We start from the raw sequence: 27,077 nt of genomic DNA, 5'->3' as shown, positions 1-27,077 counted from the left end.
GGACCTCATACAACTCAATAGCACAAAACCAAATAATCTAAAAATGAGCAAAGGACCTGACCTTATTTTTCCAAAGAAAACATATAAATGGCCAACAGTTATATGAAAAGGTGCTTAATGTCATTAATCATCAGGGAAATGCAAAGCAAAACCACAGTGAAATATCACCTCACCCCTGTTAAGATGGCTATTATAAAAAAGATAAGAAATAATAGGGGCTGGCAAGTATGCGGAGAAAAGGGAACACTTGTGCACTGTTGGTGGGAATGTAAATTGATACAGTCACTATGGAAAATAGTATGGAGATTCCTCAAAAAATTAAAAATAGAACTACCATACGATCTAGCATATATCTTCTGGGTATATATGCAAAGGAAATAAAATCTGTATCTCAAAGAGATATATGCACTCCAGTGTTCATTGCACCATTATTATGATAACCAAGACATGGAAACAACCTAAATGTCTGTTGACAGATGACTGGATAAAGACAATATGGTACACATACACAGTGGAATACTCTTCCACCTTAGAAAAGGAGGAAATCCTGCCATTTACAGCAATATGGATGAACGTGGAGGACATTATGCTAAGTGAAATAAGCCAAACACATAAGGATAAATACCACATGATCTCATGTGTGGAATCTAAAAAAGATGAACTCATTGAAACAGAGAGCAGAATGGTGGCTACCATGGGCTGTGGGGGTGGGGGAAATGAGGAGATGTTGGTCCAAGGGTACAAACTTCCAGTTATACGATGAGTAAGTTCTGGAGACTTAACATAGATAGCATGGTGACTATAGTTAACAATAATGTATTGTATACTTGAAATTTGCTAAGAGAGTAGATCTTAAGTGTTCTCACCACGCACACACCCAAAATGGTAACTATGTGAGTTGACAGATATCTTAATTAGTTTGATTGTGGTAATCTTTTCACAATGTGTAATAATATCGAAACATCATGTGGCACACCTAAATGTATACAATTTTTATTTGTCAATTACATTTCAATAAAGCTAGAGAAAAATCTGTTTTATTTCTGTAATAATAATGGACAATCAGAAATTGAAATTTGAGAAATCATACCAATTACAATACCATCAAAAAATATGAAATATTTAGCAATTAATCTGACAAGATATATAAGATAACAAGATACAAAATACAAGATACAAGATAACATCTGACAGTGAAAACTACAAAACGGTGTTGAGATAAGTTAAACACCTACAACAATTAGATAAACAAGAAGATAAAGCTGAAAGACTAACACTATTTGATTTCAAGACTTATTGCAAAACTACAGTAATCAAGATGGTGTGGTACTGGTGTCAAGATAGATAAATTCATCAGTAGAATATAACTGAAAGTTCAGAAACAGACCCACACGAATATGGACAACTGGTATTTGACAAAGGTGCAAAGGCAATTCAAATGAAAACTATTCTTTTCAGCAGCTGGTCCTGGAACAATGGTATTATACATATGCATACCTCACATCATATACAAAAATGAATTCTAAATGGACCACAGACCTAAAATTAAAACCTAATTTAAAAAATTTCAGAAGAAAACAAAGAAGAATATTTGTAATCTTGCTTAGATACTCCACCACCAAAAAAAAAAAAATTGATAAATTAGACTTCATCAACTGTAAGAACTTCCCTTTGAAAGACAATTTTAAGAAAATGGAAAGAAAAGCCATAGACTGGGAGAAAATATTTGCAAATCACATATCTGTTAAGGACTTGTACCCAGAATAAATAAACAATTTTCAAAATTCGATAAGAAAATAAATAACTCATTTAAATAACAGACAGAAGGTCTTAACAGACACTACCAGTGAAGACAAACCGATGGCAAAGGAACACATAAAAAGATGCTCGACATTATTACGTTATTAGTCATTAGGTTAATGCAAATTAAGATTACAACGCAGGGGACTTCCCTGGTGGTGCAGTGAATAAGAGACTCCGAGCTCCGAATGCAGGGGGCCTGGGTTCGATCCCTGGTCAGGGAACTAGATCCCACATGCATGCCACAACTAAGGAGCCCTGAAGCTGCAACTAAGGAACCCACCTGCCGCAACTAAGATCTGGTGCAACCAAATAAATAAATACATATTTTTGAAAAATATCACAATGCAGGGCTTCCCTGGTGACGCAGTGGTTGAGAGTCCGCCTGCCGATGCAGGGGATGCGGGTTCGTGGCCCGGTCCAGGAGGATCCCACATGCCGCGGAGCAGCTGGGCCCGTGAGCCATGGCCACTGGGCCTGCGCATCCGGAGCCTGTGCTCTGCAACGGGAGAGGCCACAACAGTGAGAGGCCCGCGTACCGCAAAAAAAAAAAAAAAAAAAAAAAAAAAAATCACAATGCAATATCACTACATACCTATTAGAGTATCTTAAATGGAAAAGACCATCCCCTCAACAATTACCGAAATGAAGGGCATGAGCACATTTGGGCTCTAGGCACATACGTGTTGCTGTTTACCAAGAACTTAACTGAAAAACTCCCAACGGCAACCTATGACAGTGCGTTTCTATTGAACTCTTACCAGCAGACTAGGAAAATCGTTTTTTTTTTTTTGCGGTATATCTCTTTGATATAGAGAACCAGCTTCATATCTCACACCTGGCACAGGGGTTTCTGGATACATCATTTAGTATCTATCTTAATTTGTAGTTCCCAAGTTACCAAGACCTTTGCAGTCCAGACCTAATGTTGAACTCTTTACACGCGGCCCTATAATTGCCTTTGACCCTATCAGAACAGTTTCACTGACATTTCACCTACCTAAACCCTTCCTTAAAATCTCATAACTCCATTCCTTTGTCTCCCGAGGTTATTCCGCTGTATGGCCTCGCTCACTGCAGGCCAGGGTCAGAATCATAAAGGTGATTCTGTGGGAATACAGGTTCGTCGGACTACAGGTGATCTTAGGCTGATGGGGAAAGGAGGAAAAGCTTTACATGTCCTCAGATAATACCTGTTTTCACACATTTTATCTGTTCACAATCGTTTGTGTTTTTTAAAGAAAACGGTTGGTCATGATTTCACTAGTAAGCATTTTAACACCATCGATCTATTATATAAGCCACAATTTTGTTCTAAAACAGAAAACAGAGAAGTTGGGAGAGAAAGGTCACCTAATGATTCCACTTGAGCAGCAGAAGCTTCTCGAGGAGCGCATGCGCAGTAGCTCAGTCTTTCCGCGCCCCTCCGCGCGCGGAGCGGTCTCGGCGCGGCCGGAACTACAGTTCCCAGCGGCCCGCGCGGCGGACGAGGGTGTCCGGAACTCTGGGAGGGAGGCCAGGTCCCACGGGCCTACTGGGCCGCTGCTCAGGGCAAGCGGTTTGCAGCCCATTCTGCCGCCGGTGGCGGAGGCGGCGGCGGGGAGCTGGAAGACCCAGGGTCGGAGGTGAGTAGCTGGCTGGGCCCGGCCTTGTGAAGAGTCCGGGGGGTGCTGGGCCGTACCTGGGGTCTGGGAGGCTTAGGGGGCCTGGGGAGCTTAGGGGGTCTGGGGCCTAGGAGGCCAGGGGGTCTGGGGGCCTGGGCCTGGGGGGCTTGGGATCTGGGGCCTGGCGGACTAGGGGCCTGGGGGTCTGGAGGCCTAGAGTTTGGGGCCTAGAGTCTGGGGCCTGGGGACCTAGTGGGCCTGGGGGAGAGGGCCCCGCAGCAACAGTGGCCGCCCGGCTCGGGGACCGCTGCTCGGCGCGGGCGCGGCGTGGGTTCCGAGGCCGACTGCCTCTTGGGGGAGCGTGCTCCTTGCTCCTCGGGGAGAAGGGATGCGGAGGGGCCCCTGCGGTTCCACGGACGCGAGCTCGGGCTCGCGGAGGCTGGGGCTCCGTTAGGTCTCCGCGAGAGCTTTCCTTCTTCGTTCCCTTAGGAAAAATCTCCTGTAAGTGCGGGGTTGTCTAGATAACCGTGTTTTGGCTTACTTTTATAGATAATAGAATGTGTCCCTCCAGCTGGGCCTGAGGCGTCCGAGTCAACACCCGAGGAAAATGAAGATGACATTCAGTTTGTTAGTGTAAGTAGCGACGATATTCGGGTTTTTCCGAGTCAGAGACTATGCGTGATAAGCCGTGATGTGATTACCTCTCACCTGTTTGTTCTTCATGCAGCAAACGTGTGTGAATGTCTGATAGGGACTGTACACTGTGGAGTAGGGCATAGGAGTAGGGAATTTGCCCGAAGAGGTGTCTGAGCAGCCCCAGTAGGCATCACAAAGCCTGTGGCCTGCGGTGCGTGTTGTACCCTGAATCTCGCCTCTCCCCCTGCATTTAGAGCCATTCATGTACGCAGAGGGTTGTGGTCTCCTAAGAGTGCTTTGAAATGAGACAAGAGTAACTTCTAAAAGATAGCACACAGATTAGGGAGAAGGGTGGCTAGTGATGAGGAATGAGGTAGAAAACCAGAAGGGCTGCAGGAACTCAACTTCTGAGCCTGTGTGTCTCCATAACGTGAAGGCGGGTGGCTTGAAGACTTCACTAAGCTCCGAGCTCATCCTGTTACAGCACAGTCCAGCAGGCGAGGTTCACAATGAAGGGCCCGTATCACCAGGAGCATCCTGTATCTTTCTGTTTTTATTCCCTTCGGACAGTAGTTTTCAAGCATTAGTAAGTAGAAGTGTGTGGATTCCCGGACCTCACTCCAGACTTATGGAATCAGAAATGGGAGGTGGGGCCCAGGAATCTTGATGTTGGTGCAAATGCAGGGGTGTATGAAGCTGTGAACACACTTTATAAATCATTGGTTGCAAAAACTGAAGGGGGTGCTATGATACATTTGAGGATAATTTCCACCCCACACTGTTAAAGTTTTACAAAGGCTCTGCTTAAAGTAGTATCTTAGTTAGCTAGAAAATATTTCTACTGTGAACGACTGTTTTTGAATATTGTGGTTAGTTGAGGTTTGCTGTTAAAGGTGTATAATCTTTTTTAAAGGTTTGCGTGTTTAATGTTTGTGTGTTTCTTAGTTACTGTAGGTTTACGGCAACCATGTAATTGACTTGTTTTTATTTTTATATTTTTTTTCAGTTTTTTTTTGACATCTTTATTGGAGTATAATTGCTTTACAATGGTGTGTTAGTTTCTGCTTTATAACAAAGTGAATCAGCTATACATACACATATATCCCCATATCTCCTTCCTCTTGCAAATGACTTGTTTTTAAATCAAACAAAATTCCCTCCCTAAAGGTTGTGGTAACATTGTTTTTATGTTCTAGTAGGGTTATATAGAAATTCTTTAAAAAGATCAAGATCATTTCCTTGACATTCTTCGCCACAATAGTGCATGTAGTACTTTTTTTCTTGACACTTGAACTTTTATAAATTTGGGGATACCAAGAAGGATTGTATGCTGACTTTGCCTCCCCATGTGGTGGGGAGTAAGTGATGTAGCTGTGGAAATTGAAGAGCCATGATGTCTGTTTTTGTACTGAAAAACATTGGGAAAGAGGATTGCAGGGGTCATTAGGAAAAATAATTTAGGTTCTTCCTGACCGTGGTATAAAGACAATGAATAGGATACGATGACCTTGATGGTGTTTTGTGCAGCTCTAGCTAGGCGTGACACAAGTGTTTATGATTTGTGTGCTTTATTTTGAGAAACACAGTAGGATTCTACAAAATTAAGGTTGGAGAAATAAATGGGTGTAATTTTGTGTCATACTCTCAGGATTAAATGCATAGTCATGTTGTAAATTCTGACTAAGTTAATATATTAGCTTGTGTTAAGGTGAGGTTTAGAAATCTTAATTTAAATTTTATTTTAAATATAGAGAATTTTTTGTATCTTTGCATCCAGAGTAGTGTACATCCAGCTTGATAGAACCTCTTAGAAATAGCCTTGTTTACAATTAGAGGATTGAAGATTTGACAGCTCAATAAGAAATGAATTATATGCACTGAGTGGAATTGCAGTACGAGAAGAATCTAGTAAAAATATTCCTGTTGCATTTAAATGGTACCACATAAAAATGATCAGTTAATTCTCCTTTAAACTACATTCAGATCAGAATTTACTTCCTCTCACCCCATCCTATGCTGGGTTCCATTAGGATGTGTTTATTACTATGTTTCTTATAGTACCATCCAAAAAAGATGAAATGCTACTGGGTACAATGCTCTGCTTGAGGGTTCTCAGATACAAAAAAATTTTTGTGTTCTTTTTATATCTTTTATCAAGAATGTTACTACTTGACGTATTCTGGTTTGGATTTCTTAGTTTTTTCGTATAAATCGTATTTTCCAGCCTCAGTCTGCATTATGGCACAGCATCCTCTTTGTATGCTGCCATATATATAAGCCCCAAACTAAACACAGTATGCTGAAAGAAAGGAATGATGAAAATTGGGGAGTACAGAAAGAGCCCTTATCTTTGGAGTAAATTTTCCTGAAGTGCAGTGTGCATACAGAAGAGGGCACTTGCTTATTATTCTCCTTGCCCTCACTCTACTTTAGCATTAAATTACCATTTGTCTGCATTGGTTTTCTTCTTAACTGATCATCCCACATTTCATACTCTCTTAATCTTCTTCTCCTTTTTTTTAAAAAAAATAATTAGCAGTTCAAGTTTATTTTTTATTTTTTAAAATATTTATTTATTTGGCTGTGCTGGGTCTTAGTTGCGGCATGCGGGATCTTTTTTTAGTTGTGGCACACAGGATCTTTAGTTGAGGCACATGGGATCTTTAGTTATGGCATGTGGGATCTAGCTCCCTGACCAGGGATTGAACCTGGGCCCCCTACATTGGAAGCATGGAGTCTTAGGGAAGTCCTGTCTCCTAATCTTCTTGAAGCACAGCTTTAATGTGGTTCCCGTCTCAACACTACTAGTTGATTCCTTTGCCTGTAAAATAAAATCTAGGTTTTCAACTGGGGTATTTATGGCCTGGTCTATGTTGAAGGTAGTATGTGTGTAAAGAAAAGATTGAAGAGATTTGATATTTGGTTGCGTAAGGATATGGAGGATGAAGCAGAGATACCAAAGAACTCCATGCTTTTGAGCTTAGATATGTAAAAGATTATTGATAACCATCCCAGTTAAAAAATACTGTGTACCGTGATATCTGTGTGTTTTTAACATTATCCCTGGTCTATTTCCCATTTCCAAAGGAGTACATGGCTTTTTCCCTCTATATAGATTTAGGCTCTTTTTGGGTTTTGTCGTCATTGCATATTGGTCTTCTCTGAATCTTTACCACTGCTGGTTCTGTTTCTGATTATTTTGCACCACCGGTGAGGCCACCTCTTCACAGGAAATCTTGCTAATTCCAACCAAAAAACCCCTAGTGATTGTAAAGGCACATTTGGTTTGAATGATTGTTAATGACTTGTAAATTTGCTGACTTCCTTTTTAGGAGGGACCATCAAGACCTGTTCTTGAATACATTGATCTGGTCTGTGGTGATGATAAAGAGCGTAGCACCTATCATAGTGATGTAAGTATATTATATTTGTGTTTCTTCAGTTGTGTCATTAAGTGCAGTGTGTGCTGGAGGTGGCTTGAACTGGCTTGCAAGAATTGTTTGTTAAATTTGAGCTGATTGTTAAACATAGCCATTCTTAAAAATTCAAGTATAACTCAGCCATAAGAAAGAATGAAATAATGCCATTTGCAGCAACATGGATAGACCTAGAGATTATCATACTAAGTGAAGTATGTCAGAAGGAGAAAGACAAACACCATATGATACCACTTATATATGGAATCTAAAATATGATACAAATGGAATTATTTACAAAACAGAAACAGACTCACAGATATAGAAAACAAATTTATGGTTACCGAAGGGGAAAGATAGGGGAGGGATGAATTAGGAGTTAGGAATTTGCAGATACAAACTACTGTATATAAAGTAGATAAACAACAAGGTCCTACTGTATGTTGTAATAACCTATAATGGAAAAGAATGTGAAAAAGAATATATATAACTGAATCACTTTGCTGTACACCAGAAACTAACATAACGTTGTAAATCAACTATACATCAATTTAAAAATTCAAGTATATAAAAACTTAAAGGTAAACTATTGTGGATTGTCTAAGTCTAAGGAATCACATTTCAAATATGTTGAACAACCAATCATTGAAGAAAAGCCATCATGTTCATCAAAGGAAGAAATGGATAATCTTGTGCTTGCAGATTGTTGGAATGAAAAACAAGCATTTATGTTTACAGAACAGTACAAATGGCTTGAAATAAAAGAAAGTAAATTAGGATGTAAGGATTGCTCAACAGTTCGGCATTTGGGATTGAAAGCAGAAAAGCATGTCCATGTGTCCAAGGAGTGGATTGCATATTTAGTAACCCCTAACGGCAGTAATAAAACTACTAGACAAGCTTCTCTGCAAAAAAAAATTAGGGAACATGATGTTTCTAAAGCCCATGGTAAAATTCAGGATTTGTTAAAGGAATCAATTAATGACTCAGTTTCTAATTTAGTGCATAAACAAAGTAATAAAAATATTGATGCTACTGTGAAAGTTTTCAATACTGTTTATAGTTTAATAAAACATAATAGACCTTTATCTGATATTGAAGGGGCAATAGAATTACAAGAGAAAAATGGAGAGGTCAGTTGTTTAAATACACGATACGGTGCAACAAGAATAGCAAAGCATATTGCAAAAGAAATAAAGATGACGATATTTAAGAATATTATAGAAGAAAATGCCAAAGTCTGTATTGTAATTGATGAGTCATCCACAGTTTCAAAGAAAAGGACCTTCGTGATTTATCTCCAGTGCACAGTTCAGTCGGTTCCTGCACCCGTTATGTTATTTGTTGCTTTGAAAGAATTGGTGTCAACCACAGCAGAGTGTATTTTCAATACATTATTGAGTACTTTAAATGATTGTGGTTTCACTAATGAATATTTGAAAGCAAATTTAATTGCATTTTGTTCTGATGGTGCTAATACAGTGCTGGGAAGAAAGTCTGGAGTAGCTACAAAGTTGTTAGAAAATTTTCCTGAAATCATTATTTGGAACTGTTTTAAACCATCGATTGCACTTGTCCCTTGATGATTCAATATCTGAAATAAAACAGTGAATAATTTAAAAATATTTCTCCATAAAATTTATTCTAATTATCATCAATCTAATAAAAATCAAAACAAGCTTTTAGAAAATGTAGCTAAAGATCTTGAAATTGAAATTGTTAAAATTGGCCGGATAATGGGACCAAAATGGGCAGCATGTAGTTTACAAGCTGCTGCTGCTGTATGGCGTGCATATCCTGTATTATATATGCATTTTTCTCATTCTCATTCTGGTTTGGCAAAGAGATTAGCTAACATTAATTTCTTGCAAGACCTTGCTTTAATGATTGACATTCTTGAAGAATTTTCACTACTTTCAACTGCATTACAGTCAAGCTCAGCTAACATTCAGAAAGCACAAAAATTGATCAAACGTACCATAAAAGCCTTGGAAAATTTAAAAATTGGTGCTGGAAAGCATGAATCTCAAATTGAAGGTTTGATTAAGTCAGATATGTTTAAAGATATTCCATTTAATAAAAATAATAAATTTAATGCCCTTCCTAGGAACATGTTACTAGAAAATATAATTCAACACATGAACTTACATCTTTTATCTGACAGGAACCATGATGAAAGTATTTTTAATTATTTTGATTTGCTAGAACCTTCTACATGGCCTTATGAAGAAATAACTTCACCATGGATAACTGGTGAAAAAAATTATTTCATTTGTGTGAAATTTTAAAATTCGAAATTGATTTGAATGATTTTTGGGAATTTGTAAATAATAATGTAAAGTCAAACAATGTTTCAATTCCTACAAAAAGCTAAAAAGATAGTTAGCACCATTGCAGTCAATAGTGCTGAAGCTGAAAGAGGTTTCAATTTAATGAACATAATTTGTACAAGGGTGAGAAATAGTTTAACAGTAGGTCATATATCAGATTTAATGACTATAAGTTTGTTGGGAAAAGAGTTAGCTGATTGGGATGCAACTCCCTTTGTAAGATCCTGGTCAAATTGCAATCACAGATTAGCTACAGATACAAGAGTTCGACAAAAGTCAACAAAAGTCTATGAGAATCAGTTGGCTATATGGAACGTACAATAAAGAGTATTGTGTGGGAATTCCCTGGTTAGGTCTTGGCGCTTTCACTGCCATGGCCTGGGTTCAATGCCTGGTCAAGGAACTAAGGTCCTGCAAGCCGCGTGGTGCGGCCAAAGAGAAAAGAGTATTGTATATGATTTTATCATTTGTAAATTGTATGCTGCACATTTTTTAAATGCATACATTTTTATTTCAAAAGCCAGTTGTTAAACATTATTCAGCACGTTGCTGTTTAAAAGGCATTCTCCAAAGAGATAAAGTTGATTGTTTTTAGGAGCAATGGGTTTTTAGAGGTTGGTCCATGTCTGCTAGAGTGAGCCAAATACATATTTCAGGGAATCCTGTACAGAACATCCAACAATTCCATTTTTGCTGTTTTAAATTTTTTTGTGAGGATACGAAAGAGTAATATAACCCAAATAACTTCTAAGCCCTGGAAGTTATATCAAATAAAAGAGAAATGGAATAAAAACTGCAAGCCTTGTGACTTTTGTCTTTCTCATTTCCATATCTGCACTATCTAATATGGTAACCACTAGGACCATGTGGCTATTAAGCATTTGAAATGAGTTCAGTAGGACTAAGAAAGTAGATTTTTAAATTAATTTTAATTAAACATAAAAACTAAAGCAGTGTGAAATATTTTTGTTGAACTCAACTTATTTTTTTTAAAAATACATTTAACTTTGTTATCTTGCTTAAGGTGTGATTGTTGGAATGTGCTTGTCAGACTCCATGTGCTATGTCTGGTATTATATATAAACATCACTGATTGAGTTGGTGTTGGATTCAATGTAAATTATTTTTTACTGTGAATCAATGTAACGTAGTGTATTTATCTGAATATTTTATGCGGACAACTGGAATTACAGTGATACTTCTGTAAATCATAGTTGGTAATTGATATACTTGTTTTAGTTTAGACATGAATATGAACGAACTTTAAATTTTAAAATGAAGGCATACTGAAAAAGCAACAAGTAGAACTGCAGAAGCTAGTCCTACAACTGGGACAGTAAACAAAGACTGGAAGAAGGTATGTTGCAGATTTCACAGTGAATGACGATTGCAGTTTGTTGTGGCAGAGAAAAACAAGCTATAACTTAACAAAAAATAAGACAGTAAAGTAACAATATTGAGACAGTTCCAGCAAATGCATAATGAATGAGTGAATGAAGTTACCTTTCAAAAGTCAAAAAAGAATTGAAATTTAGTCGCCTGAAATCACAATGAAATGTCCAACAGAATTTTTTTGAACAACTTTTAAAAGGATTGAGTTTGTTAAGTTTGGCCAGATATAAAACAGCTTGGATTCTTGCATGAAAAAGAATTAGTTTTAGATATAGATGGAAAGTAAAGTTCATTATTTCAGTTATAGAAATTGTTAGAAATTTATGAGTTAAAGCCTAAAAACATCTTATAAAAAAAGTACAGAGTCTTCAGTTGTCACCAAATGTTGCTTGTAGAATATAGGAACTTTTAACAATATTAAAGATTAATTGATTCAAAATCTGAAAAATTACAAGTACTTTTCTTTAGCTTTAGTTGAGTTATGTAATAGAAAATGTGCTGTCCAAGTAATACTTGGAGTGCATTTTGTCTCATAGGACTTAAAAATTTACAAAGAAATAATTTCAATTCATGGCCTGTATAGCTATATTTTAATCTTTAAATTATCAAGAGTTTCATCTAGATGAGAAAAAAGTACTTCTTGTCACAATAAATGGCATTCCAGCTAGGTTAGGTCAAAAGTCAGATTTCATTGGAATTTTTAAATGAGCTTGGTGTTTCCCCTATTTCTTCATTCCACTGTGTGATACAGTTTGAGAGTACTTGTGCTCAGTTTTCTGAAATGATCTCTATGATGCTGTCATGGGTACAGTTGTTACGTGTTAAGCGCTATGAGTCAACATCAGCTTACAGGATTGCTGAACAGATTAAAAGACAATGAATTTAGTGATTTGTGTACTCTGCCAGTTGGTTGAATTGTGGAAAAGTTCTACAAAACTTACTGTACCATTAACACCAGTTCAAGATGTTCTTGCAACAACAGAAATGCTAGCCAAATATTAAAATAATCAAAGAGAAAATTGGGCCGTTTGTTTTCTGCTCAGTATTACACAGAATATGAATGATCTAAATTTGAAGCTCCAAGTAAGGGAAAAAGCCTACTTGTGCTACCTAGACAAGTACTAGAATTTATTTATTTATTAAAGAAAAAATTTTAAAATATTTATTTATCTTTGGCTGCATTGGATCTACATTGCTGTGCGCGGGCTTTCTCTAGTTGCAGTGAGCAGGAGCTACTCTTCATTGCGGTGCGTGGGCTTCTCATTGCGGTGGCTTCTCTTGCTGGGGAGCACGGGCTCTAGGCACGTGGGCTTTGTTGCTCTGCAGTACGTGGGATCTTCTCGGACCAGGGCTCCAACCCGTGTTCCCTGCATTGGCAGACGGATTCTTAACAACTGCGCCACTAGGGAAGCCTCTAGAATTTATTTTGAAATTGAAACTTTAAAAAATAAAAGTCAGAATAACTTTACACATTTTTCTAATATGAATTGGTATGCATAAGATTTTAACTGTTTTTGACAGGTAAATTTGCTACAAAAACTACAAGAAAAATTTGAAAAATGTTACTTATTGATAAGTTTAAAGTTGCTTTTCAGTTTACTCAGTAACTCTGACTTCAGTGTTAGCAATACTGAGCTGACACAAGATTTATTGAATTTACTTAACTTGGACAAATGTAGTTTTCAAACTGATGTGCTTTTGCTCTGAAGGCAAATCAATTTTTTTAAAACAGATAAACAGGATTTTTCCAGTGTGGATTTAAAAAGTAAAGGAAAAATTTTCTTTCAGGTACTGGCAAACTTAAATGTGTTTGGAACAGTATGGGTATGTGAATCTACTTTTTTCAAGTGTAAGTTTTATGAAATTTATGTATAGATCAAGTATTTGTGATGAAAAAGGCATTCAGATTAATTGAGATGAGCTTTAAGTATAAAATACACATCAGATTTTAAAGACTTAGCATGTAAATCATCCCCATTAATAACTATACTGATAACATGTTGAAATAATATTTTGGAAAAACTGAGTTAAATAAAATATTAAAATTAAATACATCTATTTATTTTAACTTTACAATTACATATGTAATTAGAATTACATTATAATTCTATTGGACAGTACTCTGTATCTGACGGTACTCTCAAATCTGGGTTTCTCTAATCCAGACCTCACTCTTGACCTCAAGATCCATAGTCAACTGCCTTATCATTTTCACGTGTTGTCCCATAGGTATCCAAGCTGAATAGGTCCAAAGCTGAACTTATGCCTCACCATATGTGTTTTGGAGAATGGCATGACTATCCACCTAGTTTCTCAAACTTGAAACTTAGAAGATATTTGAAACCTTTTCTTTATCTTGCCTTTTCTCTCTCACCTTTTAAATATCTCTGAATCTATATTTTCCTCGCTGTCATCACTGCCCTTGTTTCTCTTGCTTAGAGTACAATAATAACTTCATAACAAGTCTCACTACCTTCATTCTTGTCCCTTCCTAATCCATCCTCCACAGTAACTCAGAAATGGCTATTCTGAAATAGACATTTATTCTTATAACTTTTATTGGTCAAGAAGACATTCAGACTCATGACAGAAAACCCAACTAAATCACTTGAATGGACTTATCATTTTGAATAACAAGAAATCTGGAGATGGCTGCAGGCTTTGCTTGAGTAGCTCAGTGGTATCATTGCTGTGTTACCTGGGATGATTTTGGCCTTTCCCTTAGGGTTATAGCATGACTGGCACAGTTTTACACATGCTGGATTTAAGGCAAGAAGGCAAGGGGTGGAACAAGCCCTGGATATCAAAAAATCAAAAGGTTTGCCAGAAGCCTTTTCAAGTAGATTTGCATTTTACTGGCAAGAACTGTATCAATGTGGCCATCCCTCATTGCAGTAGAGGCTTGGAATGTGATTTTTTACCTTTCCTAGCTTCTATAATAAAGGTAAGCAAGGGGGGCAAGGGGAGTGGATGGTAGTTTAGCCAGTCTGTGAGGTTTACCATTTTTCTCCCCTACTGAAAATCCTTCACTAGTTCCCCACTTTCTTCAAGATAGTAAAGTTCAACCTTTCTGGTTTCCTTATAATAAGAGTTCATTTTTTTTGTCATTTTCCCCTACTAGGTAGTGAGTTTCTTGAAAAGAGTCCATAACCCTGGTTATTAGCAATGTCTAGCACATAGTAGAAGCTCAGTAAATGCTTGCATAGTATTGGACATTTCCTACATATCAGTTCATTTTTATGAATCGTTTACATCTCCAAATATTCCTATTTCCCAGTGAACTTCTAAGGGAAATAAAGATACTCTTCTGTTTTAAATTTCAGGTATATAGTTACGCCTTATATAACCTTTCATGTTTACTTTGGAGAGAAATTGAGGTACTCTTAAAAATGAGTTGAAAATATTTCCTGTTTTTTTAATATTGTAGAGATGTTCAGGGTTTGGACAGAGAATTTTCAACAAGATTTTTATATTTAGCATTTTTTAAAAATTGCAATTGATAGTGTGAAAAACAAAAACATCTTATAACCAACTTACCTTATAATCAGTACTGCTACCTGGTTTATTGCTTAAGTTTGTGTTTTAATTTACAAGCATGTTGGTGCCAAGTGATATTTCTTTACTTGTCATGAGTTAATGAGGAAGGTGAGGAACAGTCTTAATATGAAATTTATATTCATCCACATTAGAGGAAAATGGTGCACTTTGGTAATCCTCAAGTTTTGAGAAGTGGTGCAGATTTGACCAAAAAGCATGAGAAATGGTTAAATAGGCAAATATAAAATACCATTTTTTTCTTGTTAATTTCTTTAAAAGAAAGCAAAAGTTGTAACATTATTTTGTCATTTGTACTAGACACATGACAATTAGAGCAGGGGTCCCCAACCCCTGGGCCATGGACTGATACTGGTCCGTAGCCTGTTATGAACTGGGCCGCACAGGAGGACATGAGCGGCGGGTGAGCGAGCAAAGCTTCATTTGCCACTCCCCATTGCTTGCATTACCGCCTGAACCACCCCCAACACACACACAATACCCGCCCCCCCAGCCGACCGCCGTGGAAAAATTGTTTTCCACAAAACCGGTTCCTGGTGCCAAAAAGGTTGGGGACCGCTGAACTAGAGCATAAAATAGTAGGGGTTAGGTATAGTGAAGTATATGGTTGCAAAGTTTCTATGTATTACATGAAGTGGTACAATATTAACTACATAAAAAGGAAAGATTGTATAACTAAAAAATATAAATAAAATGGAAGTTTTAAAAATGTTTAAATATTTTTTTAAAAGGCAGGAAAAGGTACAGAAGAACAAAACAGTGCGTACAAACAAAACTTACAATTATGTTTAAATATAGCCATAGCAATAATTACATTAAATAATAATGGTCTGGACGTCCCTGGTGGTGCAGTGGTTAGGAATCTGCCTGCCAATGCATGGGACACGGGTTTGAGCCCTGGTCCGGGAGGATCCCTTATGCCACAGAGCAACTAAGCCTGTGTGCCACAACTGCTGAGCTTGCATTCTAGAGCCTGTGAGCCACAGCTGCTGAGCCCACGTGCCACAACTACTGAGGCCTACACGCCTAGAGCCTGTGCTCCGAAACACAAGAAGCCACTGCAATGGAAAGCCCTCACACCACAATGAAGAGTAGCCCCCGGTCGCCACAACTAGAGAAGGCCCACACATGGCAACGAAGACCCAACGCAACCAAAAATAAATTTATAAAAAAAAAAAAAAGGTCTAAACACACCAGTTAATAAGGCAGAGATGAACCAAAATGAATAAATAGCAAGACCCAATAATGTGTGCCTAGAGGAGATAGATATAAAATCAAAAGTTGAGGGTAAATAGATGGGGAATGTACTTTGGGATTCTTCCTGCTATGTACTAGAAACCCTGAACGTTGTTTATAAACGTAAGAAGACTGAAAGATGGAGAGAAGGCAGACCAGCTATGAACGTTAGAACTCACAGAATGATAGAATAGTGAGTTCCCTGAGTTTTCTGTTTGCCTCATATCTCAGGCTTGGAGCTGAAGAAGCTAGCAACCTGGAAATGCCAATGGATGCAGACAAGAAAGCCCTGCAAAAAGCCTGTCTTCTCTTCAAAAGATCAGGGAGGGGCAGGTTAGCAAGACAGAAGACATATTATTTTACACAATAACCTCTCTGCTTCAGCCAAATACCACAGAGAACACTGCAGCTTCACCCAAACCACCAAAGGCCAAGTGGGGAGCCTGGACTTCCACCTTTGCCAGCTTATAATGAAGTACCACTGGCCTGAATCCCATCCCACTGGGCTGATGTCAGAGGAGGCCTCATGGAGAGTCCTGACGTTTACCTTTGGTCAGCATTAAGGAGCCCCTTCCCCCAACTTCAGGTATTAACAGAAGCTAACTAGGGAGCTTGGACTTCTTTACTACCTGGTAGTAACCAGGCAACAAACAACATCCCCCTTTCTGCTCCTAAAGTGGTGTCAGCGGAAACCAACTGAAGCAGAAAGTTTATGATCTAGAGTCTCATAATATAATAACCAATATGTCTATGTCTGTTTCAATAAAAAGTCACATGTCATTCCTAGAACCAGGAATATCTTGAGTGAAAAAGACAGTAGATACCAACACTGAGCTGCCATAGATGCTAGAATTATCTGACACAGATTTTAAAGCTTCAACAAGAAATTAAGACGCGTTTTTGAAACGAATGAAAACATAGAATGTCTCTGCACAAAAAAGAAGAAGTCTCAGCAAAGAAGTAGAAGATATAAAGAACCAAATGGAAATTTTAGTAATGAAAAATACAATAACCAAAATAAAAAACTTAATGGATTGGCTCAAGAGAGGAATGGATGGGACAGAGGAAGGAATCAGTGAAGTTGAAGGTAAACAATAGAAATTACACAATCTGAACAAGAGAGGAAATAGACTGGGGAAAAAAAGAATCTAGCCACAGGTACCTGTGGGACTCTAACAAAGAAGCTAATATTCATGTCATCAGAGAACCAGAAGGAAAGGAGGAGGGCAGGGCTAGAAAAGTAAGATACATTGTCTGAAAACTTTCCCCATTGAGCAAAGACAAATCTCAATTCAAGAAGCTGAATGAATTTAAGAAATCCACACCAGTTACAAAGTCAGACTTTGTAAAACTAAAGACAGAAGTCTTGACCGCACTGAGGAAGAAAGGCACCTTACATATAGAGAAAAATAGACAGAAGAGGCCAGAAAGAGGCACAACATTTTTCAAATACTGACAGAACTGTCAACATAGATTATCTGGTGAAAATATCTTTCAGGAATGAAGGAGAAATCAAAACATTCTCAGGTGAAGGAAAACTAAGGAAATTTGTCATCAACAGACCAATGCTAAAATGAACCTTTAAGGGAAGTTCTGTAAACAAACCATTAAAGGAGGAATCTGGGAACATCAGGAAGGAAGAAAATATAGTAAGTAAAAAGGGTAAGCATGAAGCAGTATTGTGTTGTTTGAAAGTGGACTTAGATTTGTTGTAAATATATGTTGCAAACACTAGAGAAACCACTAAAATTAAAAAAAAATTTTTTTAAGTATAATTGATATGCTAAGAAGATAAAATAGGATCATATAAAATGCTCAATTAAAACCAGAGAAGGGAGAAAAGATTGGAAAACAAAAACAAAAGCAAAAACAAAAAAAAGGGGACTTCCTGGTGGTCCAGTGATAAAGAATCTGCCTTCCAGTGACTGGGACACAGTTTTGATATCTGGTTGGGGAACTAAGATCCCTCGTGCTGTGTGGCAGCTAAGCCCACATGTCACAACTACTGAGCTCGCCCGCCTCAACGAGAGAGCCTACGAGCTGCAGACTACAGAGCCCACGTGCTTTGGAGCCTGCACCACAATTAGAGAGAGAAACCCTGCACACTTCAACTAGAGAGAAGCCTGCGTGCTGCAACGAAGACCCAATGCAGCCAAAAAAATAAATGAAATAAATATTTTTTTAAAAAACAAAAAAGAAAGAACAAGGTAACACGTAGAAAAGTTACAAATGTAGTGTATGTTAATCTGTCTATACCAATAGTCACTTTGTTTTCTTATTTTTATTTTTGGCCACACCACACGGCTTGCGGGATCCTAGTTCCCCAACCAGGGATTGAACCTGGGCCCCCTGCAGTGGGAGTACAGGGTCCTAACCACTGGACCGCCAGTGAATTCCCCCAATAGTCGCTTTAAATGTGAATGGTCAAAATATACTAATTAAAAGAGATTGTCGAGTAGATTAAAAAAAGTAAGAATCAGCTGTGTGTTTTCTACAAGAAATATTTAGGTATAAATCCAACAAAATATGTGTAAGGGAATATATGTGTTAGGAAATATATATGTAAGGAAAAATTGTGTACAGAAATGTATGAGGAAAACTAAAATTCTGAAGAAAGAAATCCAAGAAGATCTAAGTAAGTAGAGAGATATTATGGGTTCATGGATAGCAAGACTCAATATTGTTAAGATATCAGTTCTTCCAATTTGATTTGTAGATTCAGTGTAATCCAGATGAGAATTCTAGCAGGTTACTTTGTGGATATCAACAAACTGATTCTAAAGTTTATATGGCAAAGCAAAGACCCAGAATAGCCAACACTGTATTGAAGAAAAAGAGCAAAGTTGGAGGAGTGACTACCCAGCTTCATGACTCACCAAAAAATGACAGTTTGGTAGTGACAGAGTGGGCAAATAGATAATGGAACAGAACACAGGACCCAGAAATGGATCCACAAACATACAATCAGCTGACCTTTGACAGGAGCAAAAGCAATTCAACAAAGAAAGGGTAGTCTTTTCAACAAATGGTGCTGAAACCACCAAACATCCACATGCACAAGAGTGCTGTGGTGCTTCCAGAGCATAGAGTACTACTCAGCAGTAAGGAGGAACAGATTTTTGTTATTTAAAGCAACTTAATTATTCTGAGTGACAGAAGTCAATCTCAAAGGATTACGTATCGTATGATTCCATTTGTATAACATTCTTGAAATGACAAAATTCTTAAGATTAAGGAGTTGAGGTTAAGGAGGTGGCGAGGATGTCAGGGAAGTGAGTGTGACTGTAAAAGGACAGTGGTAGGGATCTGTGGTGATGGAAATATTCTGTATCTTGACTGTGTCACTCAGTATCCTGGTTGTGATATTATACTATAGTTTTGCAAGATTCACCAAGGGAACACTGAGAAGAAGATACATGGTGTCTCTGGGTATTGAAATCCTTACAACTGCATGTGAATCTAAATTATCTCAAAAATAAATTCAATTAAAAAAGAAAAAGCCCTCATCTAGACATACTTCATGAGTTAGTCAAATACAGCACTGACCAGTAGTATATGGCTGTATTTTTTTCTCTTCTAGGCTGGTTAACTCAACAGAACCCTAAGTGTAATTACACTTCGTTACTCCTATATATTCCTTTTGGTGGGGGGGGCAGGCTGTTTTCCTATAGTTATTATTAGGAAAGAATATAAACCAAAAAATCACCATAATTTCTACAAATTTTAACGTGTCCAAGAGCCTAGCAACCCATGCCCCATGCCCTGTGATAGACTGTGTCCTCCACCCAGTACTGAGTTCAAGGTAGCTGTCATTGGTCTAGTCTTGAAGGGACGACTTAAAGATGATCTAGTAGGATCTCTTTTTTGTACACAGCGAAACTGAAGTTTCAAGAGGTTAAATGAATTGCCATAATCACAGAGTTTGTCATGAACAGATAACCAACACTTAACCATATCGTTTTTTGTATTTACTATACAGTATTTTGAAACTGTGATTTTAAATCATGTTCTGCCTTTTAATATCTACATGACCTTGAAGAACTGATCTTTCAACAAGGATAATATACTAACCTCATAAATGGTTCCAGGTTTTGTGGGGCTTATTGCTTATTGAATTTGGCAAGCTCTTTAAGAAAACCTCCACAAAACTATGAATACAGTATTAGATGCAATTTGAAATATTATTTAGACCAAGGTAAGCATGCATATTGTCTTTTCATTTGACAACTTTGTAATATACTTTTCTATAGTAATAGGAGTAATAGGAAGCTCATTTTGAGTATCTTTTACATAGTTGATGGAAATTTGCTTTTTATTTCTGACAGTTTACAGAGGTTTCTTTCAAATTCTCAACCATTTCTTAGTAATACGGTGTAATTTTTTTTGATTGTTGTCAAATTTGAGGAAACTTCTATTGAGTTTCTTTGAAATCTGAGCTGTAAGACTTTGGTGCATTTTAAATTTTCTACAGAATGAGTGCTCTTAAATATTCTTCAGGTTGACCACATTCAGAGTATTTCTAGAAGACATCCCAAACTGAGATGGCCAGCAATAATGTAATTAATTACACATGGAAGAGATTACAAAACACAAAAGTATGTCCCAGTCAACCCTTAATAAAATCTTAGAAGTGCTCACTGCCACTTTATGGAGGAGCAGGAGAAGGCACAAAGGAGCAGTTGAAGTGGAAAGAGACAGCGCTCTTAATGATTAAAATGTGTGATTTTTGTAAATTTTACAAAAACATAACCATGTGAACATATTTCTAGGGCCCCTTTGTTGGAAGGTATCCAATGCAAGTAAACTGTTAGCTTTACACTAATTCTGCCACAACCTCGTTCGTTGGGTTTGTTAGCTTTAAATGAGGTAAGGGAGGCTTGGACATTTTCCAGAAACTTAACAAGCAATCAATAAATGTGACTTGAAGAATAACAGAATAGTTGATAACTTTTTAAAGATGATGGTTATGTGTGGGTGTACTGGGGGTTCATTTTACTTTGTGTTTTAAAACTTTTGTAATACTTTTTTTTAATGTCACTTGAGATAAAAATATATCTAAAATACTTTAGTTTCTATGGTGGAATTCCTCTGAATAAATTATACAGTTCCCAATTCTCCTCATGAATAATAGTTATTAATAATTTGCATTTTTGAGCAAAAGTAGATATAGTAGATATCTACTAATATAAAAATAGATATAAAAATAACATGTAACTATTAAAAGTATTATAAAACTGCCATAAATTTGCCCTGTTTTTTTAAATTTGCTTTTTATGGGTTTTACAGGTACCTGAAACAAAAGCACCTTCAGTTGTAAGTCTTAACATTGGATCTTGTTGGAGACTCTGCAGCCTCCCTGGCAGTGAGCACAAGGACAGGTGCAGTGACAGGCTGGGAGACACCCATGACATCGCTGGGCTGTGCTGATCGGAGCACAAACTCATGAAGAAGCTGCAAGTAGATTCCACCCTCAGTACAAGTGACGCATCAAACCAGAGAATTTCTAGCAGGCCCATGAGCATGCAATATCTTGGAAATACGCATTTCCCCATCCCCAAATAAAATAGGTATACTGAAAAAATTTAAGTATATTCCTGCCTCAAACCAAATTCCAGAAAAAAATTAAAGATGGAGTAAAGAGCTAAAAGTGAAGCCATATCAGAAAAGTAAACAGTGGTGGATATTTTTATGTTCTCTAAAGGAAAAGGACTTCCTAAGTCTATAGTTAGTGCAGCAAAAGTGCCAAAGAAAAATTTATTAACATCTGAGTTCCTGCCCTGTGTTCTGCGTCCTCCGTGGAGATGACAGTCTCACAGAGAGTTCTACCCTGTGCTGGAATGTGCGCTCAGTGTTTTCATCTGTTCTATGACAATGTTTTTCTGTGAATGGCTTTCTTGCGTTTGACAATTTTGCAGCTCCTTCCCACATTTTTTCTTACAAAATCACTTACCGATGCTGTGCCATAGCCTTTCATGAACACTTGTTTCTTAATGACTTGGTTTTTCCCAGCTCAGCTATTTGCATCTGGGTTTGTGGATGGTAGGAGGGGCCCTCTTTGCTTCACAGAGACCACTGACTCGCTACTGTGGCTCTTCTGAGGAATGTTTTGTGTAGCCCTGCTTCCTCTGTCGTCTGACCCAGGCTCAGTCGGAGAGGACTTGTCACTGGTCCTGCATCCCCAGGTCCTTCACCAGCACAGCAGACAGAGGACAGAGCCCCTGCTCTTCCAGATGAGCCCTGCACCTCAGGGGGTATGTTTTTGCTGGACCTTTCTGAGATCTGCTGCCGGGAGCCCTCCAAATACTCTCTGTGCCTGTTCTCTCTGCATCTGACTTCTGCTGAAGCTCAGCTCACCTCCCCCCTCAGTTGTTAGATTTACAGATTCTAGATTTTGCATTTCTGGAGGAGTTTCTGCCTTTCAGGAAGTATACTTGCCTGGTAGTTTCTGAGATCTGCCACTCATGAGGCCCCTTGACATTTCCTTTGCATTTTCTGTTTAATTTTAATTGCGTTTCTTTACAGTTTTTATTTTATTTATTTATATTTCTTTTTGGCTGTGTTGGGTCCTCGTTGCTATACGCAGGCTTCCTCTAGTTGCAGCGAGCAGGGGGCCTACTCTTTGTTGTGGTGTGCAGGCTTCTTATTGCAGTCGCTTCTCTTGTTGCAGAGCACGGGCTCTAGGCACGCGGGCTCAGCAGTTGTGTCTCGCAGGCTCTAGAGCGCAGGCTTAGTAGTTGTGGTGCACGGGCTTAGTTGCTTCGTGGCATGTGGGATCTTCCTGGGCCAGGGCTTGAACCTGTGTCCCCTACATTGGCAGGCGGATTCTTAACCACTGTTGCCACCAGGCAAGTCCATGTTTCTTTAGAGTTTTGCAGATTTTTTCTGTCACCTGTTTGCTGAAAAAGTGGGGCATTTAAAAAGAATCTTTATTTGGTTACTTATTTGTTATTTTTCCTCATTGTTTTGTTTGCTTTCTCAGAGGAGGAGTAAAGAGGTAGCAAGGTTACCAGCGTTTATACCAGAGTTACATCTACTGTTGCTATTTGGATGCCCAGTGCAACTTTGATTCTCCTTCTTTTACTCAGAACCTGTGTCCTCATACTCCTTGGGGCTCTTGTAATCTTTGTCTCTGATATACTGGAATTGGAAGAACATGTGCCTGTTGTTTAGCTTTTTAAATTTATTGTACTGGGTACATGATGGATCTCTCAAATCTGGGAAAATTTATTTTATTACTTTTTATACAAATTATAATGTTCTCCCACCCTTCAGTTTATCTCTTTCTGGAAGTCCAATTATCCTGGAAATCCAGTTACCTTGAACTGAATCTCTTTGTCTTATATCTTTTTCTGCAAATTTTTGTGAGTCTCCCAAGCTGCTTTTTCTGTTTCTGGGACATTTCCTTGCCTATGTAAATTCCAGCCATCTATTGAATTTTTAATTTCAACTGTCAGAACTCTAATTTCCAAGACCTATTTCTTGTTCCCTGATTATTTCTTTTTCATTAAAATACTATGTTTATTTCTGGATGCCCTTTATCCCTCTAGAAAAAAATTCTTTTAAATATTATTTTCTGGGCAGTATCTGTTTCACGGAACCAAGATCTCTTTTTCTCGTTACCTTAGATTTACTTTTTCTCCCCAGGGCCTTTCCATTTGATCCTTGGATGTTCTTTCATATTTAAATGTTATGGGGAACTTCACTCTTGAATCGCTGGGTAGAAAGCTGTCTGTTTGGGTAGTTATCCTACGTATCAGTCTTGAGACTGAGTCCTTTGTTTGGTGCTGCTGTTAATACTTTGCACATGTGACAGCGAAAAGGGGCTGGAAGTGACCGTGTTCCCAAAACAGACTTTCAGTGAATTCTTTTTTCAGCTCTCACTCATGCTCACAACTGCACCTGGTTTCCTGGGCCCTGGATGTCTCCTTTTAACTTAATGCAGAGAATGTCTTGGGAGTAGAGATGTGGAGATGTGTAGGAGGAGGGATTTATGGCTCCTGCATGCAGTCTTTCAACCTCTCTTTGTTATATGGAACCTTATCTACATCATCCATTATACCAGGTCAGTTCTGAGCCCCTCCTGGGTTTTCTGGGGCAAACTGGTTTGCTTCCTCTGCCCTGTGAAATCAGTTACTACTCTATTTAATTTCTCACAAATTTTTTTCAAATGGCTGATGCAGATAGTACCAGATAATACACTGTTAAGGTTGTATGGATCAAATGAAGTTATATGTGTAAGATGCAAAATACAGCACCTGGCATGGAGTAATCATTCTATAAATGGTAGTTATACATGTAAAATGACCTCTCAAAATCCCAGATTACTTCCCAAGATGATGAAGACAAAAGAAAAATCTCTGTTGCTGTCTTTGTGGACTTATTTAATTTTTATATTCATCTTGAAAAAAAAATTGCGGGAGAAATGAAATGAAATCGTACTTTAATTTGCCATTTTAATGTCTTAATTACTAGAGGTTATAACACCTGATAATTATAACTCAAAATTCTTTGTTTTTTAAGAATATTTTGACTATTTTTATAAGTTTATTAGTCCAGATGAGGTTTTGTTTTTTAATTTATTTTTGGCTGCGTTGGGTCTTCGTTGCTGTGTGCGGGCTTTCTCTAGTTGTGATGAGTGGGGGCTACTCTTGTTGTGGTGCGGGCTTCTCATTGCAGTGGCTTCTCTTGTTGCAGAGCACGGGCTCTAGGCACATGGGCTTTAGTAGTTGTGGCACGCAGGCTCAGTAGTTGTGGCGCAAGGGCTTAGTTGCTCCGCGGCACGAGGTATCTTCCGGGACAAGGGCTCGAACCCGTGTCCCCTGCATTGTCAGGGGGATTCTTAACCACTGTGCCACCAGGGAAGCCCCCAGATTAGTTTTATGATCATTTTGATTGGAATTACACTTAAGTAGTTTTCAAATTGAGAAAGAAGTTATATCTCTGCAAAACTGATTCTTCCAATTCAGGAACAAGGTCAGCTTAAATTATAGCTTTTCTTTTTTTAGTAAATATTTGCATTTTTTTTCATATAGGTCTTACACACGAATTTAAATCCTACGTTTTTTATATTTTGTAGGTTGTTGCTCTAAACATTTTTTTCTGTTATTTGTTTTGTTTTATTGAAGTGTAGTTGATCTATAATGTCATGTTAGTTTCATATATACAGCAAAGTGATTCAGTTTTACATATATATACTTTTTTAGATTTTTTTCCATTATAGGTTATTACAAGATATTGAATATAGCTCCGTGTGCTATACAGTAGGACCTTGTTGTTTATCTATTTTATATATTACTATATAATAATGTATATTATTATATATATATAATGTATGTGTATCTGTTCATCACAAACTCCTAATTTATCCCTTCACCCTTTCCCCTTTGGTAACCATAAGTTTGTTTTCTATGTTAGTGAATGTGTTTCTGTTTTGTAAATAAGTTCATTTGTATCTTTTTTTTTTTAGATTCCACAAATGAGTGATATCATATATTTGTCTTTCTCTGACTTACTTCACTTAGTATGATAATCTCTAGGTCCATCCATGTTTCTGCAAATGGCATTATCTCATTCTCTTTTATGACTGAGTAATATTCCATTGTATATATACACTACATCTTCTTTATCCATTCCTCTGTTGATGGACGTTTAGGTTGCTTCCACGTCTTGTCTGTTGTGAATAGTGCTGCTTTGAACATAGGGGTGCATGTATCTTTCCAAATTAGAATTTCCCCTGGATATATGCCCAGGAGTGGGATGCTGAATCATATGCTAACTCTACTTTTAGTTTTTTAAGGAACTTCCATGCTGTTCTCCATAGTGGCTGCACCAATTGATATTCCTACCAATAGTGTAGGAGCGTTCCCTTTTATCCACACACCTCTCCAGCATTTATTGGAGTTCTTTTTTTTTTTTTTTAATTGAAGTCTCCAGCATTTATTATTTGTAAATGATGATGGCCATCCTGACTGGTGTGAGGTGGTACCTCATTGTAGTTTTGATTTGCGTTTCTCTAATAATTAGTGATGTTGAGCTTCTTTTCATGTGCCTGTTTGCCATGTGTATGTCTTCTTTGGAGAAATGACTATTTAGGTCTTCTCAGTTTTTGATTGGGTTGTTTGGCTTTTTGATATTGAGTTGTATGAGCTGTTGGTGTATTTTGGAAATTAAGCCCTTGTCAGTTGCATTGTTTGCGAATATTTTCTCCCAGTATATAGGTTGTCTTTTCGTTTTGCTTATGGTTTCCTTTGCTGTGCAAAAGCTTGTAAGTTTGATTAGGTGCCATTTGTTTATTGCTTTTATTTCTTCTGCCTTGGAAGATTGACCTAAGAAAACATTGCTACATTTCATGTCAGACTATGTTTTGCCTGTGTTCTCATCTAGGAGTTTTATGCTTTCATGTCTTATATTTATGTCTTTAAACTGTTTTGGGGGGGGGATGGGATTAACATTTTTTTTAATCAAATAATTTTTTTATTGGAGTATACTTGCTTTACAGTGTTTTGTTAGTTTCTGGTGTACAGCCAAGTGAATCAGCTATATGTATAAATATATTCCCTCCATCTTTGACCTCCCTCCCCCTGCCCCATCCCACCCATCTAGGTCATCACAGAACACTGAGCTGAGCTCCCTGTGCTATACAGCAGGTTCCCACTAGCTATCTATTTTACACATGGTAGTGTGTTTATGTCAAACCTAATCTCCCAATTCTTCCCACCCTCCCCTTCCCCCACTGCATCCACACGTCCGTTCTCAACCTCTGTGCTTCTGTTCCTACCCTGAAAATAGGTTCATCTGTACCATTTTTCTAGATTCCACATATATATATGTGTTAATATATATTTGTTTTTTTCTTTTTGACTTACTTCATTCTGTATGACAGACTCTAGGTCCATCCACATCTCTAAAAATGACCCAATTTTGTTACTTTTTTTTTTTTTTTTTTTTGCGGTATGGGGGCCTCTCACTGTTGTGGCCTCTCCTGTTGTGGAGCACAGGCTCCGGATGCGCAGACTCAGCGGCCATGGCTCACAGGCCCAGCCGCTCCGCGGCATGTGGGATCCTCCCGGACCGGGGCACGAACCTGTGTCCCCTGCATCGGCAGGCGG

At 37.9% G+C, this 27,077-nt stretch overlaps 1 protein-coding gene across 1 annotated transcript; it reads left to right on the top strand.

Moving 5' to 3' along the window:
• The first annotated feature begins 2,861 nt into the window (after nucleotides 1–2,861).
• On the top strand, nucleotides 2,862–10,110 carry KIAA1586 (KIAA1586 ortholog). Its single transcript, XM_065885941.1, is given in 10 exon segments — nucleotides 2,862–2,921; nucleotides 3,207–3,425; nucleotides 3,954–4,037; nucleotides 7,373–7,472; nucleotides 7,875–7,898; nucleotides 8,021–9,009; nucleotides 9,011–9,062; nucleotides 9,065–9,715; nucleotides 9,718–9,820; nucleotides 9,822–10,110. Coding segments are annotated over 10 exon segments (2,571 nt in total).
• Nucleotides 10,111–27,077: the final 16,967 nt, after the last annotated feature.

This window comes from Phocoena phocoena, chromosome 10 (genome assembly GCF_963924675.1).
Source record: "Phocoena phocoena chromosome 10, mPhoPho1.1, whole genome shotgun sequence".
Taxonomy (NCBI): domain Eukaryota; kingdom Metazoa; phylum Chordata; class Mammalia; order Artiodactyla; family Phocoenidae; genus Phocoena; species Phocoena phocoena.
Note: the sequence above shows the minus strand (reverse complement) of the source record. Positions and strands in the feature narration are given on the sequence as shown.